Here is a 25,980-nt window from a genome sequence, read left to right on the forward strand (position 1 = left end):
GAGCCCACCTCAAAAACAAGCTGGGAGAGAAACAAAACAAAGAGGTGAGAGGGAACGCTTGCCTTACCACGGCTTACACTCACAGGAGGGAAGACCAGGGAGGGGTGAAAGAAGCTAGAATGAGATGTGGGCCCAGTGGCAGGCAAAGCGGTAAGCTGAGCAAGCAAGAGGTGGAAATGGACAACAGAAGTGGATTGGTTCCATTTCCTGCAAAATAGCTGGGAGGAGGGCGACAGACCCACTGAACCTCTGTAGAGCCACTTCCATATGACGGGCACCTAGCCAATCAGGACACCTTTATTCACTCTTGTATTACATAAGGTAGAGCAGAGGAGCGAATAAAAATGATTGGCTAATTACAAAAAAAGAGACTATATGGAGAGTCAATAGGTCTGTCACCCTTCTCAAGGTTTTTCTATAGCAATTCATTGGGAGTTGTTTTTCCTGGACAGTTATGGAGGAGGGGGCAGAAATGTGTGCATCAACAGCTGACTGGATGTCCTTTCCTCTCTTGGTAAAAGAAAAATACGCTTTTAAAAAAGGGGCACTTTAAAAGCCATCTATGGCTGTATAAGTGGTGCATGTCAATTATTACAGCATGGGGAACAAGCAGAGAGTTGGCTTGTCCTGAGAGGGTGCTGCCCTCTTTGTCCATAGGCACTGGCCAACTCTGGGTGTTATTTCATTTGTGGCATGTGTATCCTGCCCTTCCCCCAAGGAAGTGTGGTTGTCCTCACAGGATATTCAAACTTCATTTTAATAAGAACCCTCTGAAGCAGGTTAGGTAGAGAGAACTGATTGATTCAAAGTCACCCAGTGAGCTTCGTGGTTGAGCAAGGCATAAGATCTCAGGTTTCTCAAGTCCCCCCCCCCCAGCAGCTCTGTAGGAGAAGTATAGGAAATAAGCATATAATTATGCAAATATGCTTAATTTATGGTACAGATATGAGCTTTTATTGGCACAGAATTTTGATTTTTTTTAATGCCATGTATATTGGTCTGCAGCTTAAGGCCTCTTTAGATATAGAAGGTATGAAAGCCCCAAAAGAAACAATGTAAGCCTTCATCTCCTCACTGGGAGAGAAGAGAAAACACCTTCTTCTTGTCCCTGTGGTTCCCCTCAGACTGATTCTAAGAGCTTTTGCTCAGAGAAGATGATGCAGGCAAAGTTTGTCTCGGTACTAATGCCAACTCCTTAAATATGAAGTTTCCCAGCCAGGGTCTGAAACCACCTTTTGATATTCCCCATCTTAGAGGCAAGCTATAGTTAAGCAGGAACCACAGTTTGCACAAGGAAAACGGTGGCTATCTCAAACCAGGCAATGGAAGGAGGAGGAACTTCATGATGCCTGAAGTAAGCAGATGTCTACAAGCTAAAACCAATGTTACTCCAGAGACTACACTCACAATGAAACACTTTCCTGTCTTAACAAATAAACACCTATATTCTGCACTGAAATGACAATTTAAAAAAATTGCAGCACTAAATATTTTATAAGGAATCAAATATTCGATTACCTTTGGTTTTTTGTTCAGCAGCCTGAAAAACAAAAAACAAAAAAGCAGTTAGTAGCAAGATTTTTACCGAGAGCAACTGTGAAAAGTATCTTGCACTCAGCCACCACCATACATAAAATATAACCACCACCAAATATGGCCTCTTCAACTGGACCATTTTGCAAAAACCAGGAGGACAGAGTTGTTATTTTTCCATAGCATGTTACTGGCAGCAGAATACCTGAAGTATATTTTAGTGCTTACTTTGTTTCTTCTGGATGCAAGTAATGTGCACTTAAATTTAATAAAATTGTGCATTTCTGTTTAAAAACATCATTTATTTTAGCATTTCTTAAAAGAGCAAATGGTTTGATAATATTACCTACACTATTTTAGATCTAAGATCTTCTGTGGGCATGTACACAGTATCATCCCAAGTAATCCCAAATTCCCTGATCCACACTAACTAGAAAGATGAGCAGATTTCTGAAACCTATGTATGGTTTTGCAATACCTAGCACACTGGGGATACCAAAATCTCCCTCTTGTCTATACAAATAATAGGTACCCACCTCACCACATCCTGTGTGATATGGATCAGGGTGGGGAACCTTCAGCTTCTGGGCCAATCATGGCTTCCCAAGGACTCCAAGTTGGCCCATGAGACCCCAAACCACGCCCACCAGCTGAACACACTGGTGACGTCAGCTGATGGGCAGGAGGACAGGGTTTAATCGTGCCTTGGCTGTGCAATCCTGTTTCCAGTAATTTAATCCCTGTTCACCAGATGAATGGGGATTAAAGCCTTGTGTAAAAGCACCCTTTGATGCAGCTCGCACACGTGCACTACTTCAAAGAGGCTTTTGCATAAGACTTTAATACAGTTTCTATACTCCAGTTTGCTCAAATAGGAGTGTGGGAGCTGTTTTAAAGTATTTTCCAAGTTTCCCCCATGCTACCCTAAAGTCTCCATGATCAAGGAGTAAAAAGGGGAGATAGTGAGACTTGGAAGAGGCTTTTCAACATCTTCCCCCCTGCCATGAAGTCTTCAATCACAGAGATTTAAGGGAAGTGTAAGGGATTTTCACAGGTGGGCCCCCCACCCGCCTGCCAATCATGTGACATCATAATGATGCCCACCTGTCCAATCTGGTCCATGCGGCAGATCCCGATAAGGATCTGGCCTGTGGAGTAAAAAAGGTTCCCGACCTCTGATGTAGATGAATGGGAATGCTAGATTATGCAGAGTGCAATTGGAACAAAGCAGTGAAATCAGAACACAGATTAGTTAGTATAACTTCCAATGAAAAATAAGGTTTTATTTTAACATTTGGACTATTAATTCTTCCTTTTCTGCCCTTCCGATATATTTGGAATTAAGTTACATGGAATTAATTCTGAATGTTCCTATTCAGCAAAGTGAGAAGTTTCAACAGGAAAAATAAGCACAAACAACAACACTTTCTTTGAACATCAAATGGCTACGTAGACCTGGCCAGGCTTAACACTAAACCACAGTGTAGTGGTACATGAACAAGCCTTGAGCTTGTACATTCCCTTCCCTCTCCTCCTCCAGAATGACCATGAGATTCGAAGTATCTGCTTCCTGGTTTAAACTAACACTAATTTGTCATTTTGTCCAAAATGGACAAACTGACTAGTTTAAACCTGCTTTCCCAATGTGTGTCCTCCAGATGTTGTTGGACTAGGCTGGAGCTGATGGGAATTGTGGTCCAAAACATCTGGAGGAACCCTCTTTGGGGGATGCTGGTCTAAACTATGTTTAGTAGGTTCAAACTATTGCTTTTTTATGCTTTTTTTTTAAACAAAACATCATTTAAACTAACTGGAGTTCCCACTTCAATGTAACAAGAAACTCCAATGAATTTTAACCAGAAATCAGATGCTTCAAATCTTCTTCTCACAGCCTGCACCAAAGGAGAAGGGAGTATGTGAGCCCAAAGCTCACTGCTGCTCATTAACATATTGCAAAACCATGGTTTAGCATTATTTCTGAATAGGGCCCTTCAAACCATAACTATAATTCAAAATTAAACTTCCATCTCTTTTCCAAGTTTCTAGTAACCATGTTGTGCATTCCAAAAATATGGGCAGACAAGGATGGCATTGCTAGGAATGCTGTGGGTGCAACTACAAAACAGTGGCAACCATGCCATTTCATATAAAGCAGGAAAATTAAGCCCTATTGATTTTAGCAATAAAGTGTTTAAAACTACAGCAAACAAGCTTGTCAAACAATTATAGGTACCGCTATACTATACATTATACATTACACAAAGTCCTTCTGATGTGGGGTCTTCAGGGCTTGCAGCCAAATAATGGTAGGAACTAGACTTCAGTAGAAATGGGTATCTACTTCATATCTATCTCTTCACAACAACAACACACATTCTTTATCGGACCTCAATATATAGGGACGTATATGTTTAATGCCACATACACATGTAATGTGAGCTGTGACCACTCCTGACTCTCTAGTGCATGCATGTATATAAGTTCACATGGCAGCCTTTCCCAACCTGGGTCCCCAGATGTTGTTGGACTACAAGTCCTATCAGCCCCATCCAGCATGACCAATGGTAAGGTAAGATGGGAATTGTAGTCCAGCAACATCTGGGGACCCAAAGGTTGGGAAAGGCCAGTTTATGACATGCAAAACGTATTATATCTGCATATAAAAATGTGCACTGCACATTGGAAGTCAGTACTTTAGTTATTTATATACCTTTTCCTCTAGAAGTTTGTTGGTTTTAACTCGTGATCCTGCTCTAAAGTGAAAGGATAGGTCCTCATTGTTTGTAACACACACAGCAGTAACAGAGACACACACATATAGGTCTAGTTTGATAAAACAAATTGCTGCTTTGCCGCTTGAGAAATGAATGTATGGAACACACACTGAAAATATCACTTTGCATGTACATTATAAATTACAAACTACCCATGTATACAAACTCAAGTACATGTATAAGACAGACACTATTAAACCTTGAAATCTGAGTATCACCTAATGATACATTATGAAATAAGGCACTTCAGTATATTTATATAGAACTCTTGGCACTAATCACACAAGCAGTTAAATAATTATACAAATTGAGCAATAAAAATAGTTTAGAGTGTCAATGAATGAATTAGACTGAGTACTGAAATATATTTCAGTCTTCAAGATATGTACACAGTACAATCTACAAGTATTTTAAATTAGTATACTTGCAAACAACCATTATTCTATTGAAGCAAATAGACTTAAAACTACTTTAAATGCAACTAAATGGCTGTAAGTTGTTTATAAAATTAGATTCACAGAATTAATTTTCCTTGCTGTTTAAATATCTTAAGTGTTGAATGAAAAATAGTAGATACTAGAAGTGTTAATGGGTAAAATTCATAAGGGCCAGCGTCCAAAGAGCTACTTTAAGCACACCCAAATACCTGGACATTTTAGTAGGAATTTTGGCTTCTCCTTTTCTTTGAACAACTGACTCTTAGGCAATAACTGCAGGACAAAGGATTTCAAAGATCTTCCCTAAGGAAATATGCCTGGTCCTCTCACTGCCTGTGCTTAAGTGGCCAGTGAATTCAATTTTAGATAACCAGGCTTTTGTAGGTGTCTGATTTTATCATGTACTCAGCTACTGTTTTAAATCGTTGTGTTATTTTTATCTATGAATATAATATTTTCGTAAGCCATCATGCAGTGTGATGGCAGCATTCCATGGGGGGGAGGTGTCAGGTGTGAGGCAAGTGTATGGGTCAAACAAGGATCGCAATCAGGTGGGAAGGCAAGTGAGGATGGCAGTTGGGCAGCTGAACAAGCAAGGATGGCAGGAAGACAGCTGAGCAAGCGAGCACAGCAGGCGGGCAGCCAAGCAAGCAAGGTGGGAGAGTGAGGCAGCCCACGCGAGTCACAGAGGAACCGTCAGGACAGCCCAGGGTAGTTCCTCATCAAGTGTTCTGCTCTGCTGCTGCTGCCCCCCACACCTTGCCAAAAGACTTAGTGGCAGAAGGCAAGGAGGAGGGAAGTGGTCCCACCAGCTTCCCCAAGAACATAGGGGCAGTTGCATGATTCTTTATATCCTGGCCAACATGTGCTGCATGATCCTTATGAATAATGAAAATACAAATTATAACCTGAGCTTATATGAAAGAAAAAATCCTTTTATATATAACTAGCTGAAAGTAGTCGGCATTGCTCGGGAATTCTAAGAAACAAACAAACAAAAAATACTGAGATTTATACACAAATAATGTAATTTGGTAGTTTCTAGGGTTGTGTGCACACACCCAACCCAAGCCACTGACCCATGGAACACCAGACTCAAATCTGGCCCCAAATAAATTTGGGAGAGAGCTAAACTTGAATTAGGGATTTTTAAACCTTATACTGTCACACTGCAAAGAGCAGAAGGGTTCAGTTCTTCTGACTGCTGCTTTGGCAATGCATTCCTTGCAGGAAACATGCTGGTGAAGCAGACCCCTGCACCCAGAAGGACTTCACTCTTAGCAGACAACTCCTGCATTGCTGCTGCACATGCTCAGCTCCTATGCCAGACCAGCTTGCCGTACCACTCTGCCCTCCCATGTCATTGCCCCCAATGTGTCCTGGTTCACTGCAATTCAGGCCCCAGCCGTCACTGCTGCCACCATCAACACCATCATGTCCTCCTACTTTACCCACTTCACTTACCTAGCTGCTGCTTCTGTAGCTGGATTATTGGAAGCAGCCACCTCAGCCTCACCCACCTCATTTGCTGCAGCCGCCCAAACTGACTCCTGCATTAGCTGTTGCCATCACCAAGTGGGCCAACACTGACGGTGAGAGTTTGACCAACCCCATATGCTAGCCCAACATGGGGGCAGTAGCCAGTTCTTCTCTCCTCCTCTCCGCCCCGCCGGTCCTGAAGTTAGGTCTCCTGTCCTCACCTTGGGACCTCTGCAGTCTCAGACACCCCTTTTTTCAAACCTTTTGGGGGTTTGCTTTCCTAGTGCATTCCCTGAGGGTAACACACGAGTGAAGCAGATGCTTGCAGCCAGCAGGATTGCACCCTCTGCTCAATAGCTGGTGAGAGCAGAGTTCAATCATGCTCAGTTTAATTCTGCAGCCAAAGTGAAGTGTGGGATGCCTGAAAGCCCTCTTGTAAACAGCTCTGCACTACCTCTTTGCAAAGGCTTCTTGCTTCTCCTTGTTCCTACCCCACACCCTTCCTCCTGACAGCCCTGTATCGCTCCAGGAAGCCCAAGTCAGGGTGATCCGGGGCTGCCTCGACCCAACTAGCTAGAAGCCCAGATCTGTCTGAATCAGCCCAATTCGGTTTGAGATTCAGAATCTGTCCAAATCTGGTGCACAGATGTATTAGTTGCCTGCCAAATTAAGTTAAAATCAGTGCAGTTTCAAAATGTTCAGCCTGCCATATTGATTCAAAATAGCATCACATGGTATTCAAATATAGAAACCTCCTCCTTGATTTCAGGAACACACCAAATTGGGAAGCAATATCTTCAGAAGGATCAAAATCAGTAGTGTTTGGAACTGTTCGATCCACGATCGTGATTTAAAATGGCATCCAACAGTGTTTAAACACAGACCAAAAACTGCTCCTTGAACTCGGGAACCATCACACCAAATTGGTGATGATATCTTTAGAAGTGTCCTAATTGGGAGAGTTTGGAAAGCTTTGTTCCGCCATCTTGATTCAAAATGCTGCCCGACTATTTCCAAAAACAGACTAAAACCTGCATCTCAGGAACTGTTACACAAATTGGGCAATGATATCTTCAAAGATGTCCAAATTAGTGCAGTTTGGAATGGTTCACTCTGCCATCTTGATTCAAAATGATATTTGATGTTATCCAAACACAGAACAAAACCCGCTGCTCAATCTCAGGAACCATCACGCCAAACTGGGCAACAGTGTCTTCAGAGATGTCCAAATCAGTGCAGTTTGGAACTTAAATACCATTCTATTTCTGTGGCTTTCAGCAGCTAATTATTACTTGAGCAGCAGAAATGGTACAGCCTTGACATGTTTGTCATGCCAACTTATTGTTTGCTTTGTGCTGGCATTTTAGTAGCATTTTGAAATTAATGGATGTTTTAAAATGTTGTTTCATTGCTTATGATTTTGTATATATTTTGTAAACTGCTTTTGGAAGAACTTCTCTTAAACAGCAGAATCATTTTCTCTGAAAAGCCAACATAGGAAGCTGCCTGATACTAACTGAAATCATTGGTCCATCTAGCTCAGTACTGTCTACACTGGCTGACAGTGGTTCTACAGGATTTCAGACAGGGAACATTCACAGCCCTACCTGCAAACAACAGGGATTGAACCTGGGACCTTCTGCATACAAAGCATGAACTATGTTCCTTCCCTAATTGTGTAGGGTTACCACATATAGATAGTGAAAAGGCTTCTGGAACTTTAAGGGCTGCACAGAAAAGAAAAATCTGTCAAGCAACTGTCAAATAGCACTATGATGAGAAGGAAAAATCCATGTAACCCTTACATTTGACACACATCTTTAGTCCTGAACATGCAATCCTAGATCTGTACAATAAACAGCCAATAATCGTATCATTTTTAAAAAATGGAAGAAGTTGATAGTTCTGAAATAAATTACTATTTCCAGAAAATGGGAGTGTCAAATGAATCTGCTACTGGAAAAGGAGTAAGTCCTATCTAGAGATCTGGCAGATGTTCCTAAATTTTTTTCAGGAAATTACTATTTCCTGCCATCACATCATTTATTTTATTTATTTATTTATTAGATTTATATACCGCCCGACTAGCAATAGCTCTCTGGGCGGTGAACATAAAATAGCATAAAAATACAATGAATAACAAAATAATACTAAATAATACAATCAAAAATCCAATACAATAACATTTTTAAAAGTAAATCAATTTAACTTAAAATGCTTCAGAGAATAGGAAGGTTTTGACCTGGCGCCGAAAAGAGAGCAGAGTCAGCGCCAGGCGTACTTCCTCGGGGAGACTGTTCCATAGTTCAGGGCCACCACTGAGAAGGCCCTAGATCTCGTCACTACCCTCCGGGCCTCCCTGTGAGTTGGAACCCGGAGGAGGGCCTTCGTAGCAGAACGTAGTGTACGGGCCGGTTCATATCGGAAGAGGCGTTCCGCAAGGTATCGTGGTCCCGCACCATATAAGGCTTTATAGGTCAATACCAACACTTTGAATCTGGCCCGGAAACATATTGGCAACCAGTGCAGGAGGGCCAGAACAGGTGTTATATGCTCGGACCGCTTGGTCCTTGTCAGCAATCTGGCCGCCGCATTTTGCACTAGCTGTAGCCTCCGAACTGTCTTCCAAGGTAGCCCTACGTAAAGCGCATTACAGTAATCCAAACGTGAGGTTACCAGAGCATGTACCACTGCTGTAAGGTCCTCTTTACTCAAAATAGGGACGTAGCTGGGCCACCAACCGAAGTTGGTACAACGCATTCCTAACCACCGAGGCTACTTGAGCCTCAAGTGAGAGGGAAGAGTCTAGAGACATCAGAACCTTTCTTCAAATACAAGGAATGGAAAATTATGTAACCTAAGGACTAGGATGAGAGAGAGTTTTTTATTTGCATGTATATACATCTGTGTTCACTATACTTTCCTATACAGCTTTTATTGGATGAAAGGGAGGATTTGCTAATAAATAATATCAGCTGTGTACAGCATTTTAGGGAACATTACAAGCATTATAAGTTCTAAGTGTCCTTCTTTTGTTACCCAAATATTGCCTTCACCTGTGGTTAGATGGTAATTTTAGCTGCAATCCACAAAGACCTTAAACCAGACCATAGTAAAAGTATCCTCTTAGGTCCATGGATTTGTAAATCAAATGGTGTATTTCTGTCTCTTAGAAGAAATATGAAGAAAACCAAATATATGCATAATATTTGATAACTTGTAAATATTGGTCACAGTCTGTGGGACCATTTACAATGGCAAATCAGAATAATTCCTTCAAGTCTCACTAGTGAAATTGCCCCAATATACTAAAGTTACATCATTAAAGAGACATTTTGACAAACCTTTTTCTGAGCACCTTCCTTCTTTTTCTTTTCTTCCTGCTTTTTCTTTTTCTTTTCTTCCATCAAATGTTCCTCTTCTTGTGTTTGTTCTTTCTCCCTGTTAAAAATGGGAGAATAGTAATTGTTTTAGAGAGAGTTGTTTCACACAAAGTGTTATAGAAGCCTGAACCATATAGGCTACTAATATTTTAATATATCTTATACTACAATACTCATTAAAAAAATAAAATAACCCACAACTCTTTACTACTGCAACAAATAGTATTTAGACAAAATTACCATTAATTACCCTACAAAAAGCAATCAAATATTCCAAATCAGCCGCTTCCTATATGTTCTACACACATTATGGATAAGATCCAGCATAACATGAGCAGACATCTGCTTCTGCAACAGAGCTTTTTCTTACTTGCCACTGCAATCCCCTATGTACCCCCAGAATCTGCTCTGGATTATTGGAGGACACTCTGGAGCAGATATTGGGGGTTCCGCCCCCTGTGCAAACAGATTTCTATTGTGCAAGCAGGCGGACATCATTGGAAGTTGCATGACACCTACAGTATATTAACTGAACACTTGAGAAACATTAGAAAACAAAGCTCAAACACACCAAAAGACCTCAAAAAAAGAATATAAACCAACTTAAAGCTTTCCAACATTAGAGTTTTACTAGATTTGTAAGAAACATTAAGCAAAAAAGATAATAGTCTATAAATTTATTTTGAAGAATCATTCTATACTTACACATAGGCAACCTAATCCGCAGTCTACAATCCATTAAATTTAAATCCAATAATTTGGTTTACCTGGTTTGTGGATCAGGTTACATGTGTTAAATATGGTAAAAATCCAAAGAATTTCTACAGTATACTGTCATGCTGTTTATGGTTATAGCTCATTTCCCAACTCTTTTCCAGCTGGTAACAATAGCAATCTTTCTCATGGTCACTGTGCTATAGTTGTAAATTGGCAAATTTGAAAAAATAGGCAGGAAGTCTGTCACTCTTCTGTCATTTTCACCCAGTGCCAGATATCCAGCATACAAAATCATGACCTGTTGTGATAGCAGATGAAACTTTTGACCCTACACCACAGCTCTGTGCAAGCAAGATCAATGAACTGTGAATTATGTTGTTACGCAGCCAACAGCTATAAACTCTTCTAAAAATAAGCCTCTCTCAAAGCAGAAATTTGTTCAAGACTTAATCATTGGTCTATTTTCAAGTATAACCTCAGTACAAAGTCTTTGAAAGGGAGCATTTGAACAGTATATAGGGAGAACAGAACAGTATACTCATACAGAAAGTATATACAGACACACTGTCTATGGCCAAATTTAAAGTGAAACATTAGAAAGAACAGGGCAGGGCCTAATGATCTAAGTGGTCTTACTGGGGAACATGGGGACAACGTCCTTACAAAAAGAGGCGTTTTAGACCAGGGAAGGAGAACTTGTGGCCCTTCAGATATTGTTAGACTACAACTCTCACAACTCTTATCATACCTGACCATTGGCCATCCTACCTGGAGCTGATGGAAGGTCCAATAACATCTGGAGGGCCATAGGTTTCTCACCCCTATCTTAGACGGTTCAATGTGATCTTCTTTACTTCCTTTAACACTGCACTCAAGGGGTTTGGAAACTACAGATCCCAGATTACAATGAACCTACCCACTTTGTCTTTTGTGTTAATGGAATATTTTAACTCACAGTTTGCTATGGAAGCAAAAGAGCTGGTGTCTGTATGTTTGTGTTAAAATCATGGGGAAAATCATACAGATAATGAACTTGAAACATAGGAAGCTGCCTTATACCCAGGGCTGTGGAGTCAGAGTTGGAATTGTGGAGTCAGAAGCAATTGTGGGTGGAGTTGGAGTTGGAGTCAGTAGAAATGTACCGACTCCAACTTCCAAATACATTTTGATTGACAAGAAGCAATTTTGGGTGGAGTCGGAGTCGGACAGTCGAAAATTAGAGGAGTTGGAGTCAGACAGTAGAAAAATAGAGGAGTCGGAGTTGAAGGTTTGGCGTACCGACTCCACAGCCCTGCTTATACCAAGTCAGACCATTGATTCATTCTGCTCAGTAATGCCTACAATGACTCCAGGGTTTCAGACAGGAGTTTCTCCCAGTCCTACCTAGAGATGCCAGGGATTGAATCTAGGGCCTTCTGCATGCAAAACAGATGCTCTATCAACGAACTACAGCCGTTTCCCAAACAAAGAGTAATTCTTGGAGAGTTGAGATTTGAATGTATGGGCACAAAAATCTTGGAAAGAAAAGGCATGAAAGATCACATAAGATCATTCAGTATCATAGTGGATAACCTGAAGAAGAGGGTGGCCCAATGTACAGCAGCTGTGAATTCCACGTTAGGGATCATTTGGAAAGCGATTAAAATAAAACTGCCAATATCATAATGCTGTTATACAAATTTATGGTAACTTGGAATACTGTGCACAGTTCTAATTACCTCACCTCAAAATGGATATTGTAGAATGGAAAAGGTTCAAAACAGGGTAACCAAAATGATTAAAGGGTTGGAGCAACTCTCCTATAAGGGAAGGTTACAATATTTGAGGCTTTTTAGTTTAGAAAAAAAGTGAGTAAAGGAAGATGATAAGAAGTGTATAAAACTATGCATGGTGTATAGAAAGGATGTCTTTGAAAGAAGATTAGACAAAATTCACAGAGGACAGGGCTACTAACCATAATGGCTATTTTCTACCTCTACTCTGTCAGAAGAAGTGTGTCTTTGAATAACAGCTGCTGGAAATCACTAGTGGGGAGTGCTACTGCACTCAGATCCTGCTTGTGTGCTCCTGATGTGCATCCAGTTGGCAACTGTGAGAACAGGATGCTGAACTAAATGTGCTTTTGGCCTGATCCAGCAAGGTTCTTTTTATGTTCTTCTTCTGAGTGATTTTAGTGGGCATTAAAAAGACTTTTTCCTACTAAAGTAGAAATATTAATTTAATTTTTTTCTTCTAAAATGTTTTACTTCTAATGGTAAATCAATGTACAGTAGGGCCCCGCTTTTCAGCGTTCTGCTAATACGGTGGCACCAGCGGGGTGATCAGCTGTAGCATGGGGAGCTCCAGCCACCGTGCTCCAGCTGACAGGGATCAGCTGCAGCGTGCGAGCTCCCTGCGCTCCAGCTGATCGCGTGCTCCAGCTGTAGCGTGCAATCAGGTGCAGTGTGGGGAGCTCTCGCACTCCAGCTGAGTAAGGCCCCACTATGCGGCGGATTTTGTTTTTTGGTGGGGGCCTGGAACGGAACCTGCCGTATGAGTGGAGCCCTACTGTATCAGGAAAGCACTCAAACATAAGGGGCAAATTAAGTCAGTCTTTACAATTACACATTTTTAATCCTAACATGATCCTACGTTATTTCACCTTATACATAAGGAAAGTACCCAGCATGATGGTGGGGGAATAGGGAATTAGACATGGAATAATAAGATGACTAAAGCCTTTAGCATAGCAGAGAACTTGTCAATAAGGGTACCAGCATAAGATATGGAAATGTCACTGCTGGAGTGATGGAAGTGAGTGTGTGACAAACTTTTAAACACCTCAGATATATATTTTTAGGATCCACCCTATTTTCTGTGATCAGTTTTTTTAAGAACTGTTTTAATTATATGTTTTAAAACTGTTGTAACCCACCCTGAGGCCTCTGGGTGAAGGGTGGGTAATAATAATAATAATAATAATAATAATAATAATAATAATAATAATAATAATAATAATAATAGGTTCTTATCCAGTGAGCTTGTCCCATTAGCACAAGAACTCCCACCTACACAACAAAACTTCCTCTCCCTCTCTTCTCCTCTCCCTGCCATTCCCCAAAATCTGTTCTGGAGTTTTTCCCAACCCTCCAGTGCAAATGGGGGGGGGGACACAAGACGTGGAGAGGGAGAGGAAGTTCTTTAGGCTTTTAAAAGATGTTTACACTGTAACTTATCACAGCTCAAATGTGTACTGTTACTTCACAGCTATTTACACAACAATAGGCTATCAGGAAAATAAAACTCACAGATTTTTGTGTATGGCTTTCTTCCCTTGGCACGTGGCTACAGGGTCACACATCTGTTAGTATTATAGGTTAAGGAGTTTTTGTTTATCTCATACAAATTAGAAGATTCACAGTTGCACCATACTAAAACATCCTAACTGCAGCAACTCGTGAAGGAGATCTACATAATCTCCATCTTGATCGTCCCAGAGTGCAGTGGGCTCAAGTTACAGGAAGCCAGATTTCGGATGAGCATCAGGAAAAACTTCCTAACTGTTAGAGTGGTACAACAATGGAACCAATTACCTAAGGAGGTGGTGGGCTCTCCAACACTGGAGGCATTCAAGAGGCAGCTGGACAGCCACCTACTGGGTATGCTTTATTTTGAATTTCTGCATCGAGCAGGGGGTTGGATTCAATGGCCTTATAGGACCCTTCCAACTCTGCTATTTTTAAAAATATATTGGGAAAGCTGAAATAATAAACTAGTCTGTGCAATACATGAACATAGGAAGCTGTCTTATACGGAGTCAGACCATTGGTCCATCTAGCTCAGTATTGTCTACACTGACTGGCAGTGGCTCTCCAGGGTTTCAGGCAGGAGTCTCACCCAGCCCTATCTAGAGAGGCCAGGGATTGAATCTAGGACCTTCCTGCATGCAAGGCAGATGCTCTACCACTGAGCCACAGCTCTTCTCCTATAATATGCACATCATATAACAACCGCAGTGGGAAAGGCAATATACGGCACATGGAAAAGTAGATCTTGCTAATGTTGAGCAATCACAAACCTAGGATAGATATCATCACATCCTGTTTTTCGATTTAAAGTTTCAAGGAGAATACATACCAGTCTTCAAGTAGTGTCCTGTGCAAACACAGGTGGAATCATATTAGTTTTGAGTATTTTTACTGTACATCAGCGAATGGCTAATGCAATCACAACTCAGTTGTGGCCCACTGTAGATTTCTAATACAGATAAACTCTTAAAACGATGAACATATTGACTTTCAAGGTTCTAGAGAAAAACAGACTATAGAGAATATCTAAAACCTTAGAAACAAGATAATAGAACTGGAATTGTTCCGGTTTAAGAGCCAATTCTGATATTCATTTTTTCATTGTAGTTACTGGATCTCCCTATGTCTGGAATACATGGTTACAAGTGCCATGCACCTGCTAAAACACACAGGGGTGTATCCAACACTGCTGTTCTATTAGAGCAGCAAACTTCCACTTGCGTACCAAAGTTTTCCTCTGTAGTACCCCACACACCCTCAAATCTGCTCCAGAGGGTTGGCAGCTACCCCAAAGCAGATTTTGAGGGTGTTTAGGGAGACAAAGCAGAAGTCCTGTTGCGTAAGCAGAACTCCCCGCATGCAGCATTGGATACAACCTACAGTTTGCCATGGAAAGCACCAAAAGCAGTTCCTTATCTTTGAAGTACTGGAACCCCTCCTTAATTGAAAGAAACATATGATGCAGAACAATGTCTTTGTAGAAGTACAGGTCCAAACACACACACACTTTGCCCATATGCGCACCCAGAAACTGTACAGGGCTTTGCAGAGTAGTATCATACTTCTTCCCTAACACCATTTAATTTGAGTCAGGATTTGGTAAACCTCTGGCTAGTACTTGTTTTTATTGCTAGGATTCTAAGAACGTGCAAAACAGTAGTTGGTTTGTGTGCATTGGAAAAATGCCTTTTTAAAACTTACAACTAAGTAATGCAACATTAAAAAGTTACACAATATAAAAGAGGTTCCTAGGCTATTTTCTGTTAAGACACCAGCAGTAAATGCAAACAGCAGATGCAGTTTCCAGATGGGTAGCTGTGTTAATTGGTTGCTGCAGAAAGAAAGGAAAATATTTTGGCACCTTAAACACTAAGGGTGAGACGCAACATAGCACAAACAGGCATCAGTTCATGTAATGGACCTTTTCCATCTCTCTGTCCCCCCTGCAGCTGCTGCATACTCCCCAAAATATGCTCCAAAAGGTTGGGGGATCCTCCAGAGAAGATTTTATGGGCCCACAGAGGACTAATGGAAAGAAAAGAGAAATTAGAGGTCCTGCTGCACAAGGGAATCTCCATTGTGCAAGTGAGTAGGCATCACTGGATGTTGGACTAACAACTTTTAGGTCTTTAAAGTGCCACAAGACTCTGTAGTTTTAGCTAATTAGAGTTCACTTTATACAGTGCCTTGCAAAAGTAATCAGACCCCTGACCAATGCTCTCATATTACTGAATTACAAATGGTGCACTACGATTTCGTTCTGTATGATATTTTATTTTGAAACACTGAAATTCAAAATCAATTATTGTGACATTGGTTTTATGTTGGGAAATGTTTGTAAAAAACATAAAAAACTGAAACATATTGCTTACATAAGTATTCAACCCTTGTGCTGTGGAAGCTCCCAGTTTACACAGATTAAAGAAATTGCCCTATCGAGGATACAATTACCCTACCACCTGTGAACCATTAAATTTGCTGTCACACTGTCAGGATAAAACCCCCACTGTTGAAGGATCATTGGTCAGGATGTGGATCTGAAGGAAAATGAAGACCAAAGAACATTCTACAGAAGTGAGAGATAATGTAATACAAATGCATAGTTAGGAAAAGGGTACAAAATAATATCCAAGTGTTTGGATATCCCAGGGAAGGCAGTTGGATCAATAATCACGAAGTGGAAGCTACATCACAGCACCCAGGCACTACCAAGAAAAGGCCACCCCTCAAAACTCAGCAATCAAACAAGGAGACTTGTGAGCGAAGCCACAGAGAGGCCAACAATCACTTTGAAGAAGCTACACAGTTCAGTGGCTGGGAGTGGAGTAATGGTGCACCAGTCAACCATATCGAGAGCTCTGCATAACAGAGGTGGCAAGAAAGAAGCCGTTACTCAAAAAGTACCATCTGAAAGCATGTCTGTAGTTTGCCAGAAAGCATGGGAGTGCCCCAGCTGTGATGTGGGAAAAGATTTTGTAGTCAGATGAGACCAAGATAGAGCTTTCTGGCCAAAACCCAAAGCGCTATGTGTGGTGCAAACCTAACACTGTCCATGCCTCGAGACATAACATCCCTACAGTAAAGTATGGCGGTGGCAGCATCATGCTGTGGGGATGCTTCTCATCAGCAGGGACTGGGCATCTGGTTAAAATTGAAGGAACAATGGATGAAGCAAAATACAGGGAAATAACTGCAAGAGAATCTGTTTCAGTCCACTAAAAAAACTGAAGCTTGGGAGGAAATTCACTTTTCAGCAGGACAATGATCCCAAGCACAAGGCCAAAGCAACATTGGAGCGGCTCAAGAACTAAAAGGTGAATGTCCTACAGTGGCCCAGTCAAAGTCCTGATCTCAATCCCATTGAGAACCTGTCGCACTCTTTGAAAATTGTGGTCCACAAGAGACATCCAACCAACCTGAATGACCTGGAGCATCTGCCAAGAAGAATGAGCCCAAATCCCTCTGACATTGTGTGCAAAGCTGGTACATACCTATCCCAAAAGACTTAAAGCTGTTATTGCAGTGAAATGTGGTTCTACCAAATATTGATGTGTGGGGGTTGAATACTTATGCAAGCAACATGTTTCAGTTACAAATGTTTCTTACAAACATTTCCCAACATAAAATCGACATCACCTCCAGATATCGACATCACCCCAACTTGTTTTAATTGGAAAGATTACCTTAATGGTTTTTATCATATTGCTATATTAGATTAGCGTTTATGAACAATATGTCTCTTTGTGTAGTCCTCCATAACTGAAGTGAAGTCTTATTGTTAGATGGGCAACAATTTCATAAATACTGTTTGGCCAACAATTTCACAGGTAAAATGTGCTCCAGATTTTCTCACTATTCAACCCCTTGCCCTCCCAAGTCCCAGTCCACACCAAATCCCCCGATTCTCTTCCCTGTCACTTCATACACTCATGTTCCTGCACCATCTCTTTCACCAGGTGCTCCTTTTCCCCACGAGACACTCCTGGAAAAAGAAAAACCAAGAGAAAGAGAGCTTTGGATAGGGTTGATCATGTCCCCCAATTTCTCATCCCAGTTCTTCATTTCTATCACATTCCAGTGAAAAAAATGGGTTTTATATATGACATACAGACAGCAAAGGACCAAGCTGGATATAGTAGGGAAGCTATGGATATGCCTTGCCCCCTTCATATATATGGTGATTTTGGTGGTGCCAGTGTTCTGTTCTTTATATGAAAAGAAACCCATGTGGAAGGGTAGCAACAAAAAAGCTAACCAAAATCTAGGATTTAAATCAAGTTTACTACTGATACATCTTCATGTTTCCAAAAAAGTGATGCAATTCTGACACTAAATCATGTTAATTTAAACAAAATAAAGAGCATTCATTATTAGAAAATGCATGTGTTTGGTGAAGAGAGTGAAAATATTCATATCTGAGAAATGTAGCTCAATGCATCCGGTAAAGGCTGTGGTTTTGAAAGTAATTGTAGGGCTAACATGCTTATCTACAGATTTAGTAGTAAGCAGTAATTATTTAAAAGAAACAGCATTTACTGTTTTTTTTCTTTTTCTTTTTACAAAAATCAATTTTTATCCACCCTGCCTTGCTGTAATACACACTGACTAGGAGAAATGTACTCAAAGCAATGGAATACAGCAAGACCATAAGGAAAAAGGCTCTCCACTGTGAATTCCTTGCCATGTAAAGCATAGGCTTCCCCATTTTATTTGAATGGAACAAACATGTGAGAGATGTGTGGTGGGTCTGAGAGACAGGGCATTTTCAGTGATGATGGGCAGAGTTTGAAGTGGCCTCCCAAAGGAGGCACAGCTGACCCCTTTGTTGTCTACTTTTTTGGCAAGGTTTGAAACAATCACATCTCAGCGAGTTTTTTAAAAATTTTGGCTCTTAAAAAAAAAAGGGAAATGGACTGCCTTCAAGTTGATCCCAACTTATGGCTACCCTATGAATAGGGATTTCATGCTAAGTGGTATTCAGAGGGGGTTTACCATTGCCTTCCCTCTGAGGTGAGTCCTCCCCAGCTGGCTAGGGCCTGCTCAGCTTGCCACAGCTGCACAAGTCAGCCCCTTCCTTGTCCACAACTGCCAGCTGGAGGGCAACTGGGCTCCTTGGGACTATGCAGCTTGCCCACAGCTGCACAGGTGGCAGGGCACATAAGCCCTGAGTCACTCACTGTGAGGTTGATCTTTAGCTGGCCCTTGACACCCAGGAGACACCAGCGGGTATTTGAACTCACAGACTCTGGACTCCCAGCCAGAGGGTTTTAAAACTGATGGTTGTTTTTAAATAATTTCTGCATTTTTAATGAATTTTTTCTTATTGTACAACATTTGGCTCTAAATAAAAAGACATCAAATTTGAATGGTAAGTGGCAAGAAGAGAATGAGTGTTCCAATCCTTTCCGTGTCCTTATTCCTTTACTTTTCCTTCCCCAGTCTCCACTTCTTATCCACTGAGGCTACTCCCTGAACAAGAGTTTGTTCGATAGATCGATCAATCAATCAATCACATTTATATCCCGCCCTTCCTCCCAGTAGGAAGTAGGTTCAAATTACAAGAAAGAAGATTTAGACTACATTAGGAAGAATTTCCTGACAGTGCAAGCTGTTCAAGAATGAACTAATTGCCCTGGAAGGTGATGGAGTTATTATTTGTTTGTTTGCTTGTTTATTATTTATTACATTTATATCCCTTCCTTCCTCCCAGTAGGAGCCCAGGATGGCAAACAAAAATAATAAAAATACTATAAAACATCATAAGAACAGATTTCTAAATATATTAGAACAAAACATCTTTAAAAACATGTTAAAACAAAACATTTTAAACACATTTTTAAAAAAGCTTTAAAAATATCTTAAAAAGCAATTCCACCACAGACGCAGACTAGGATAAGGTCTCTACTTAAAAGGCTTGTTGAAAGAGGAAGGTCTTCAGCAGGTGCTGAAAAAAATAACGGAAGATGGCATCTGTCTAATATTTAAGGGGAGGGAATTCCAAAGGGTAGGTGCCATTATACTAAAGGTTCATTTCCTATGTTGTGTGGAAAGGACCTCCTGATAAGATGGTATCTGCAGGAGGCCCTCACCTGCAGACCATAGTGATCGACTGGGTATACAAAGGATAAGACGGTCTTTCAGGTATCCTGGTCCCAAGGCTTTGTACACCAAAACTAGAACCTTGAACTTAGCCCAATAGCTAATAGGTAGCCAGTGCAGTTCTTTCAGCAGCAGGGTGACATGTTCGCAATACCCTGCCACAGTGAGCAGTCTCACCACCACATTTTGCACCAGCTGCAGCTTCTGGACCAACTTCAGGGGCAGCCCCAAATAGAGCACATTGCAGTAATCCAGCCTGGAGGTTACCAGTGAATAGACAACAGTGGTCAGGCTATCCTGGTCCAGAAACAGCCACAGCTGTCTCACCAGCTGAATCTGGTGAAAGGCACTCCTAGCTACTGAGGTCACCTGGGCCTCTAGTGGCAAAGATGGATCCAGGAGCACCTCCCAGACTACAGACCTGCTCTTTCAGAGGGAGTACAACCCCATCCAAAGCAGGCAACTTACCAATTATCCAAACTCTTGATATTTTGGACTATATTAGGACTATTTTGACAAAGCTGGCCCTGCCTTCTGTTCCTCCAAACAGCGTCCAAGCCCTGACAAGATAAGGAACTTCCACTGCTTGATGTCATGGCCTCTGGAATTTAGATGTCCCACAGGGATCCATTTTGGTTCCCATGAAATTTAGCATCTACATTAAAGTCCTGTGAAAGGCCGTCCAGGCATTTGGAGTATGGCATGATCAATATGCTGATGCCACTTATCTCTCTTGCCTCTCTACCTCCCCCTTTCCATTAGATTTCAAGGAAGCTGCTATCTGTGGTTGCTCATAGGCAGTCCGACAAGCTGAAGCTTAATTCAGATCTGGAGTTATTTGTTTGTTTGTTTATTTATTTATTTATTACATTTATATACAGCCCCATAGCTGAAGTTCTCTGGGAGGTTTATAGCAATTAAAAACATTAAAAACAAATATACAAAATTTAAAACACAAAAACAATTTAAAAACACAATTTAAAAAAAATTAAAAACAATTTAAAAGCACATGCTAAAATGCCTGGGAGAAGAGGAAAGTCTTGACCTGGTGCCGAAAAGATAACAGTGTTGGCACCAGGCACACCTCGTCAGGTAGATCATTCCATAATGGTGTTCGGTGTTCTGCTCACATTAAACAGGGCTACACTCCTCCTGAAAGAGCAGGTTCACCATTTGGAAGTGCTACTGGACCTAGAATTGTTCTTGGTAGTTTAAATAGCAACTGTAACCAGAGGTGTTTCTAGTCAGCTGCATATTCAAGGAAATGGATCTTAGCCAATATCACCCATGCCTTGGTTACCTGTAGATAAGATTACTGCAAAATGCTCCACTTGGGTATGCCTTTCAAAAGCTGCTGTATTCTGCAATCATTCAGGAATGATTCTGGAATCATTCAGACTGCTGATTCCTTCCTTTAAAGTTATAAACAATTTGGGAGCAGGATACTGCAAGGACAAATCCCACTTCCATATGAACCTACCTGCTTCTGAAGATCTTCCTGTGAAGCCTTGCTCCTTAGCTGATCCACAACTGAAATACATTGGATAGGTACAGAAGGCCTTCACAGCACTGACAACCCAGGCTAAAGAATTAATTTTCATGGGAAATATGTCAGGTTTCCTCTCTCCTTGTTTATAGGCACAATGCCAAACTACTGTTTAAGCAAGCATTTGTGCTGAAAATCCTTGACTCGTTGCTATTTCTCTATTACTAATGCTGCTATTTTACCCAAGCAAGGTGCCTCTTTTTAAATGTTTTATGAGTCCTGGCATTATTATGGAGGGCTAGCATATTGATACTTGTATTTTGGTTTTACTTATATCTGTTTTTACTGTGATTTGTCTGGAATGTCCTTTGAGAGCAGAAAGATGGAATATAAATATTTTAGTAAGTAGAATATAAATTTCCTTTCCCCTCAGCCCAGAAGCTGAAGTGGGCAAAGATTAAATGTTCCACTCACCATTACCCTAATACCTTAACTACCTTCAGGAAGGGGAGGAAGATCACCATCTTTCCTCCAGCATGTCCCTCCGTGGTGGCTGTCCCACCTCAACACTGTCCCAATATGTAGCATCTTCATTTCCTCACAGAAATAAACAGCCATACGGAAGTAAGTAAAAGCTCACAATCAAAGACATTACTATAACAGAGGCTAATCTTGATTATATTGACAGGTTTCCCGAAGTGGAAAGCAGGTTTGTATTAGACTACAGCCCTTTAACCCACATAACTCAAGGAGAGTAAAGCCAACGCGTACCTACACAGTTCCTGCTGCAGGTTCATTTTTTTGCTCAGACTAGAGCTAAATGATGCCCTCCAGCTGCTAACTCCCATTATCTCTGACCACCGGCCATGCTGACTGGGGATGATGGTAGTTACAGTCTAACAACTTCAGGGGTCCATGGCTGGGTTAGGTTTGTATAAATGTACAGGTGGATCATGAATATCCATGAGAGGATCAGATCATACAGCTAACTCCTACCTCTAGCCCCTAGAAAAAAATATGCCCATCCCTTGCTTTGTCATCCTTTTCCAATTATCTGGACCTGTGCTCATTCTACATGAATTCTCAAGTGTGGCAGCAGTTCTGAGACTTGTTAAAGTCCTCTAGCTTGTTGGATGATTGTCATCCACTGACCTGAAGTCTTACTGTGAATATATATTCTTTGCCATGCTCTTTTGTTACTCTGACCTGCGATCTTTCTTTCTGCTCTTTTGTCAGATGCTAAGCATTTCATCACAGCTTTTCTTTTTATCCTCTAACTCAACATCTCTCAACATGCACAAGGCAATGGACCCAGGATATCCTTTTTTCTATCATACACACTTCAAAAACAATATATATAGTTACTATATTTCACATGAATTTGGAAACAAGTGTTTTCTCCTTTCCAAATATTGAGCCATGAAATTTTAATTCAAAAGTGCTGGACTGTAGGAAAGAGTGAATGCTATTTTGTATTTATTGTCAGAATTTATTAATCTGCCTTCTCACTAGAGCAGCCTTTCCCAACTAGTGGGCCAGATGTTGTTGGACCACAATTCCCATCTTTCCTGACCATTGGCAATGCTGGCTGAGGCTGATGGGAGTTGTGGTCCAACAACACCTGGTGGCCCACTAGTTGGGAAAGGCTGCACTAGAGTATCAAAGCAGTTAACAAAAAGCAAACAAAATACAAAGTCACAATCAAAAAAAGCAACTTATCTAGAAAATAAAAATAAAATCAAGTTTATAAATCAGCAAATGATAAAAGCAGTTTAGATGGCATTAGAAGCTCAAGAGAACAGGATAGCCTTTGCCTGACACTTAAAAAAATAGCAGAGAAGCACTCTCTTGGGAATGAGGTTCACATATTGGGTGTCATCACTGAGAAGACCTTCTCACCAGTAGCCATGCATGCCACTTCAGAATGCAGGGTATGCTGAGGAGACCTCCTAAGATCGACAGGAAGGCTCATGTAAATTTTCATTTATTATGGAAAGGCCTCAGTTCCAGCTATAGCTGAGTGTATTTGGAAATCGAGCCAACTCATTGGAAAATAGTATTTCACTAGAGGTGACCAAATATTAAAACTAATGGAGAATTAATATTGCAGGATCTGGATAAAACTTTAACTCTTATGTACTGTCTCCAAGGTAAGTTTATCTACCCATATTCATCTGTTTACTAAAGCAGGACTTAATCAAGTTCAAAGCATTACTAAATTAGAATATCTCAAACTGATCAGAAAACCACATTTTCTCAATTAAAATACAATGTAATTTGAAAACCACCAAACGAATGTGTCAATTACACATATAAGAGGCATCAAGTGTCAACCAAACCTTCCAATCAGGTCTCTTGTATCCCTTCTATGCTTGCTTATCAGCCTTCCCAAAACAGCCATCTCATCTCACATTCCACTCTAATCCAATTCTTTGCTCAGCCTCTCCTGCAGCAAAGCTTGGTAAGTCAACTATTCAACATCATCACCAACATATGATAGCAGAGAGAAAAATAAGACAATGCACCCTATACCATGCTGTGCCCAACAGGTCAATGATTCCATCATTCCCCTCTCTTCTATTACTTCAGCAATCCTAGCCTCTTCTCAGCATTTGCATCTATACACCGCTCTAAAACATTCCAGTACTGCAGCACTCTCACTCCCAACTATACACTATCCCCTTTGGGATCCAGTTAGCAAGACATAATGCTAATACTTACAAAGTGAATCACATCACTTCTTTACAAAACCAAGAAAAAAACAGGCTTGAATGTTCATAGGTGATGTCTACCCAAAACATCTGCTCAAGTCTACTGAGGTTTAAGAAACATAGCAGACATTTAATGCAACAAGGTTTTATCAGGGAATTCTCTTTTTTATTTCAGTGCATTCTTCCAAATGACAGGATCACTAAAACAGCTTGTTCCTCCCCCCCAATCTCTTTCCTCTAAAATGGCTGAACCATTACCCTGAAACTTTCCAAAACAAGTTTAGCCTGAGGCAAAAAGCTGGCACAGAATGCTTCTCAGACTGAATTGTTTAAGTTTGGCAAATTAAACTGAAAAGAGGGATTTTATAGAAGGAAGAAATGTAACTTAATGCAAGGCAGTTAACTCCTGACTATGAGGGACTTCTTAACATACATCTTACAGCATTAACGAGGTTACCCCCCCATTTTACACCACTTCCTTGTGTTTATGAACATTAAAGTCTCTTCAGAAGGATGCTAATGGTGAGGTTATGTGTGTACTACAATTGTGAAGGAACAAAGATGCAGTTGTTGTTGTTGTTATGTGCCTCCAAGTCGACTACGACTTATGGCGACCCTATGAAGCAGTGACCTCCAAGAGCATCTGTCATGAACCACCCTGTCCAGATCTTGTAAGTTCAGGTCTATGGCTTCCTTTATGGAATCAATCCATCTCCTGTTTGGCCTTCCTCTTTTTCTACTCCCTTCTCTTTTCCCCAGCATTATTGTCTTTTCTAATGAATCATGTCTTCTCATGATGTGTTCAAAGTATGATAACCTCAGTTTCATCATTTCAGCTTCTAGTGATAGTTCTGGTTTAATTTGTTCTAACACCCAATTATTTGTCTTTTTCGTAGTCGCAAAGCTCTCCTCCAGCACCACATTTCAAATGAGTTGATTTTTCTCTTATCCGCTTTTTTCACTGTCCAACTTTCACATCCATACATAGAGATTGGAAATACCATGGTCTGAATGATCCTGACTTTGGTGTTCAGTGATACATCTTTGCATTTGAGGACCTTTTCTAGTTCTCTCACAGCTGCCCTCCCCAGTCCTAGCCTTCTTTTGATTTCTTGACTATTGTCTCCATTTTGGTTAATGACTGTGCCGAGGTATATCCTTGACAAGTTCAGTGTCCTCACTGTCAACTGTAAAGTTACGTAACTCTTCTGTTGTCATTACTTTAGTCTTTTTGATGTTCAACTGTAGTCCTGCTTTTGTGCTTTCCTCTTTAACTTTCATCAGCATTCGTTTCAAATCTTTACTCGTTTCTGATAATAGTATGGTATCGTCTGTATAGTAGCAAAGGTGCTCTCAGTAGTCAGGACATCAATGTTCTTGCCATTTAATGACCAGCAAAACCTAAATAATTTAATTAAAAATAATAATATATGCAAAACGTATACATGTCACAGGACTCAACTTTAGTTGGCAAGGAGCTGATGACTTGGGTGTAGAATGTCTTTTTTTGGTAGCATGATATGCACATGCTCCAACACAAGCCATAACTAGTGCAAATTCTTCATTTCCATAAATTCTCCCATGTGGTAGCTACCATAAAGGGCAAGCCTGTTAGACTTGCATGAACATGGAATGATTAAGCAAAATACATGCTGAAAGAGGTATTTCAACTAAAAAGGGAGGCATTAGAATCTTCCACACTGGTATTATTTTGAAAGCAAAGAGCCACTTTTGTCGTCCATTCTCTCATTTGCTGCCCTCCCCAAAACTATGTCAGCAGCACGCAACCATGCATTCTAACTTATGGTTTTCCCATATATATCCATTTCTGTCCTCCTTTAAATCCCTTTTCTATAATTTCTGAAACATGGTAGTAGTTCGAAGGATTTTCCACTTTTTTCTTTTTCATATTAAACAGATAAAGATCCTACTTTTCAACCTTTAACCATCTGATTTACACTTGTTTTCATTAAGGTTTGTACAAGAATGGTTATGGGGACACTCAGGAGCAATGTCAACACTCACATTCATTGCAAGTGATGCTTAAAACCTACTTCTTGAAAAATGTTACTGG

The 25,980-nt window shown here is 40.7% G+C and overlaps 1 protein-coding gene across 5 annotated transcripts in view; it reads right to left on the reverse strand.

Annotated features, from left to right (window-relative positions):
• The window catches only part of TNRC6C (trinucleotide repeat containing adaptor 6C), a 156,986-nt gene that overhangs the window by 112,420 nt on the left and 18,586 nt on the right, over nt 1–25,980 (reverse strand). For all 5 annotated transcript variants that reach the window (XM_061616346.1, XM_061616341.1, XM_061616343.1 and 2 more), the window contains exons 2-3: nt 9,568–9,664; nt 1,519–1,540 (exon numbers count right to left, since the gene is read on the reverse strand). In XM_061616346.1, coding sequence (XP_061472330.1) covers nt 1,519–1,540; nt 9,568–9,630 — 85 coding nt within the window. In that variant the 5' untranslated portion in view covers nt 9,631–9,664. The remainder of the gene's footprint in view (nt 1–1,518; nt 1,541–9,567; nt 9,665–25,980) is intronic.

Source organism: Rhineura floridana, chromosome 3 (genome assembly GCF_030035675.1).
Source record: "Rhineura floridana isolate rRhiFlo1 chromosome 3, rRhiFlo1.hap2, whole genome shotgun sequence".
Taxonomy (NCBI): domain Eukaryota; kingdom Metazoa; phylum Chordata; class Lepidosauria; order Squamata; family Rhineuridae; genus Rhineura; species Rhineura floridana.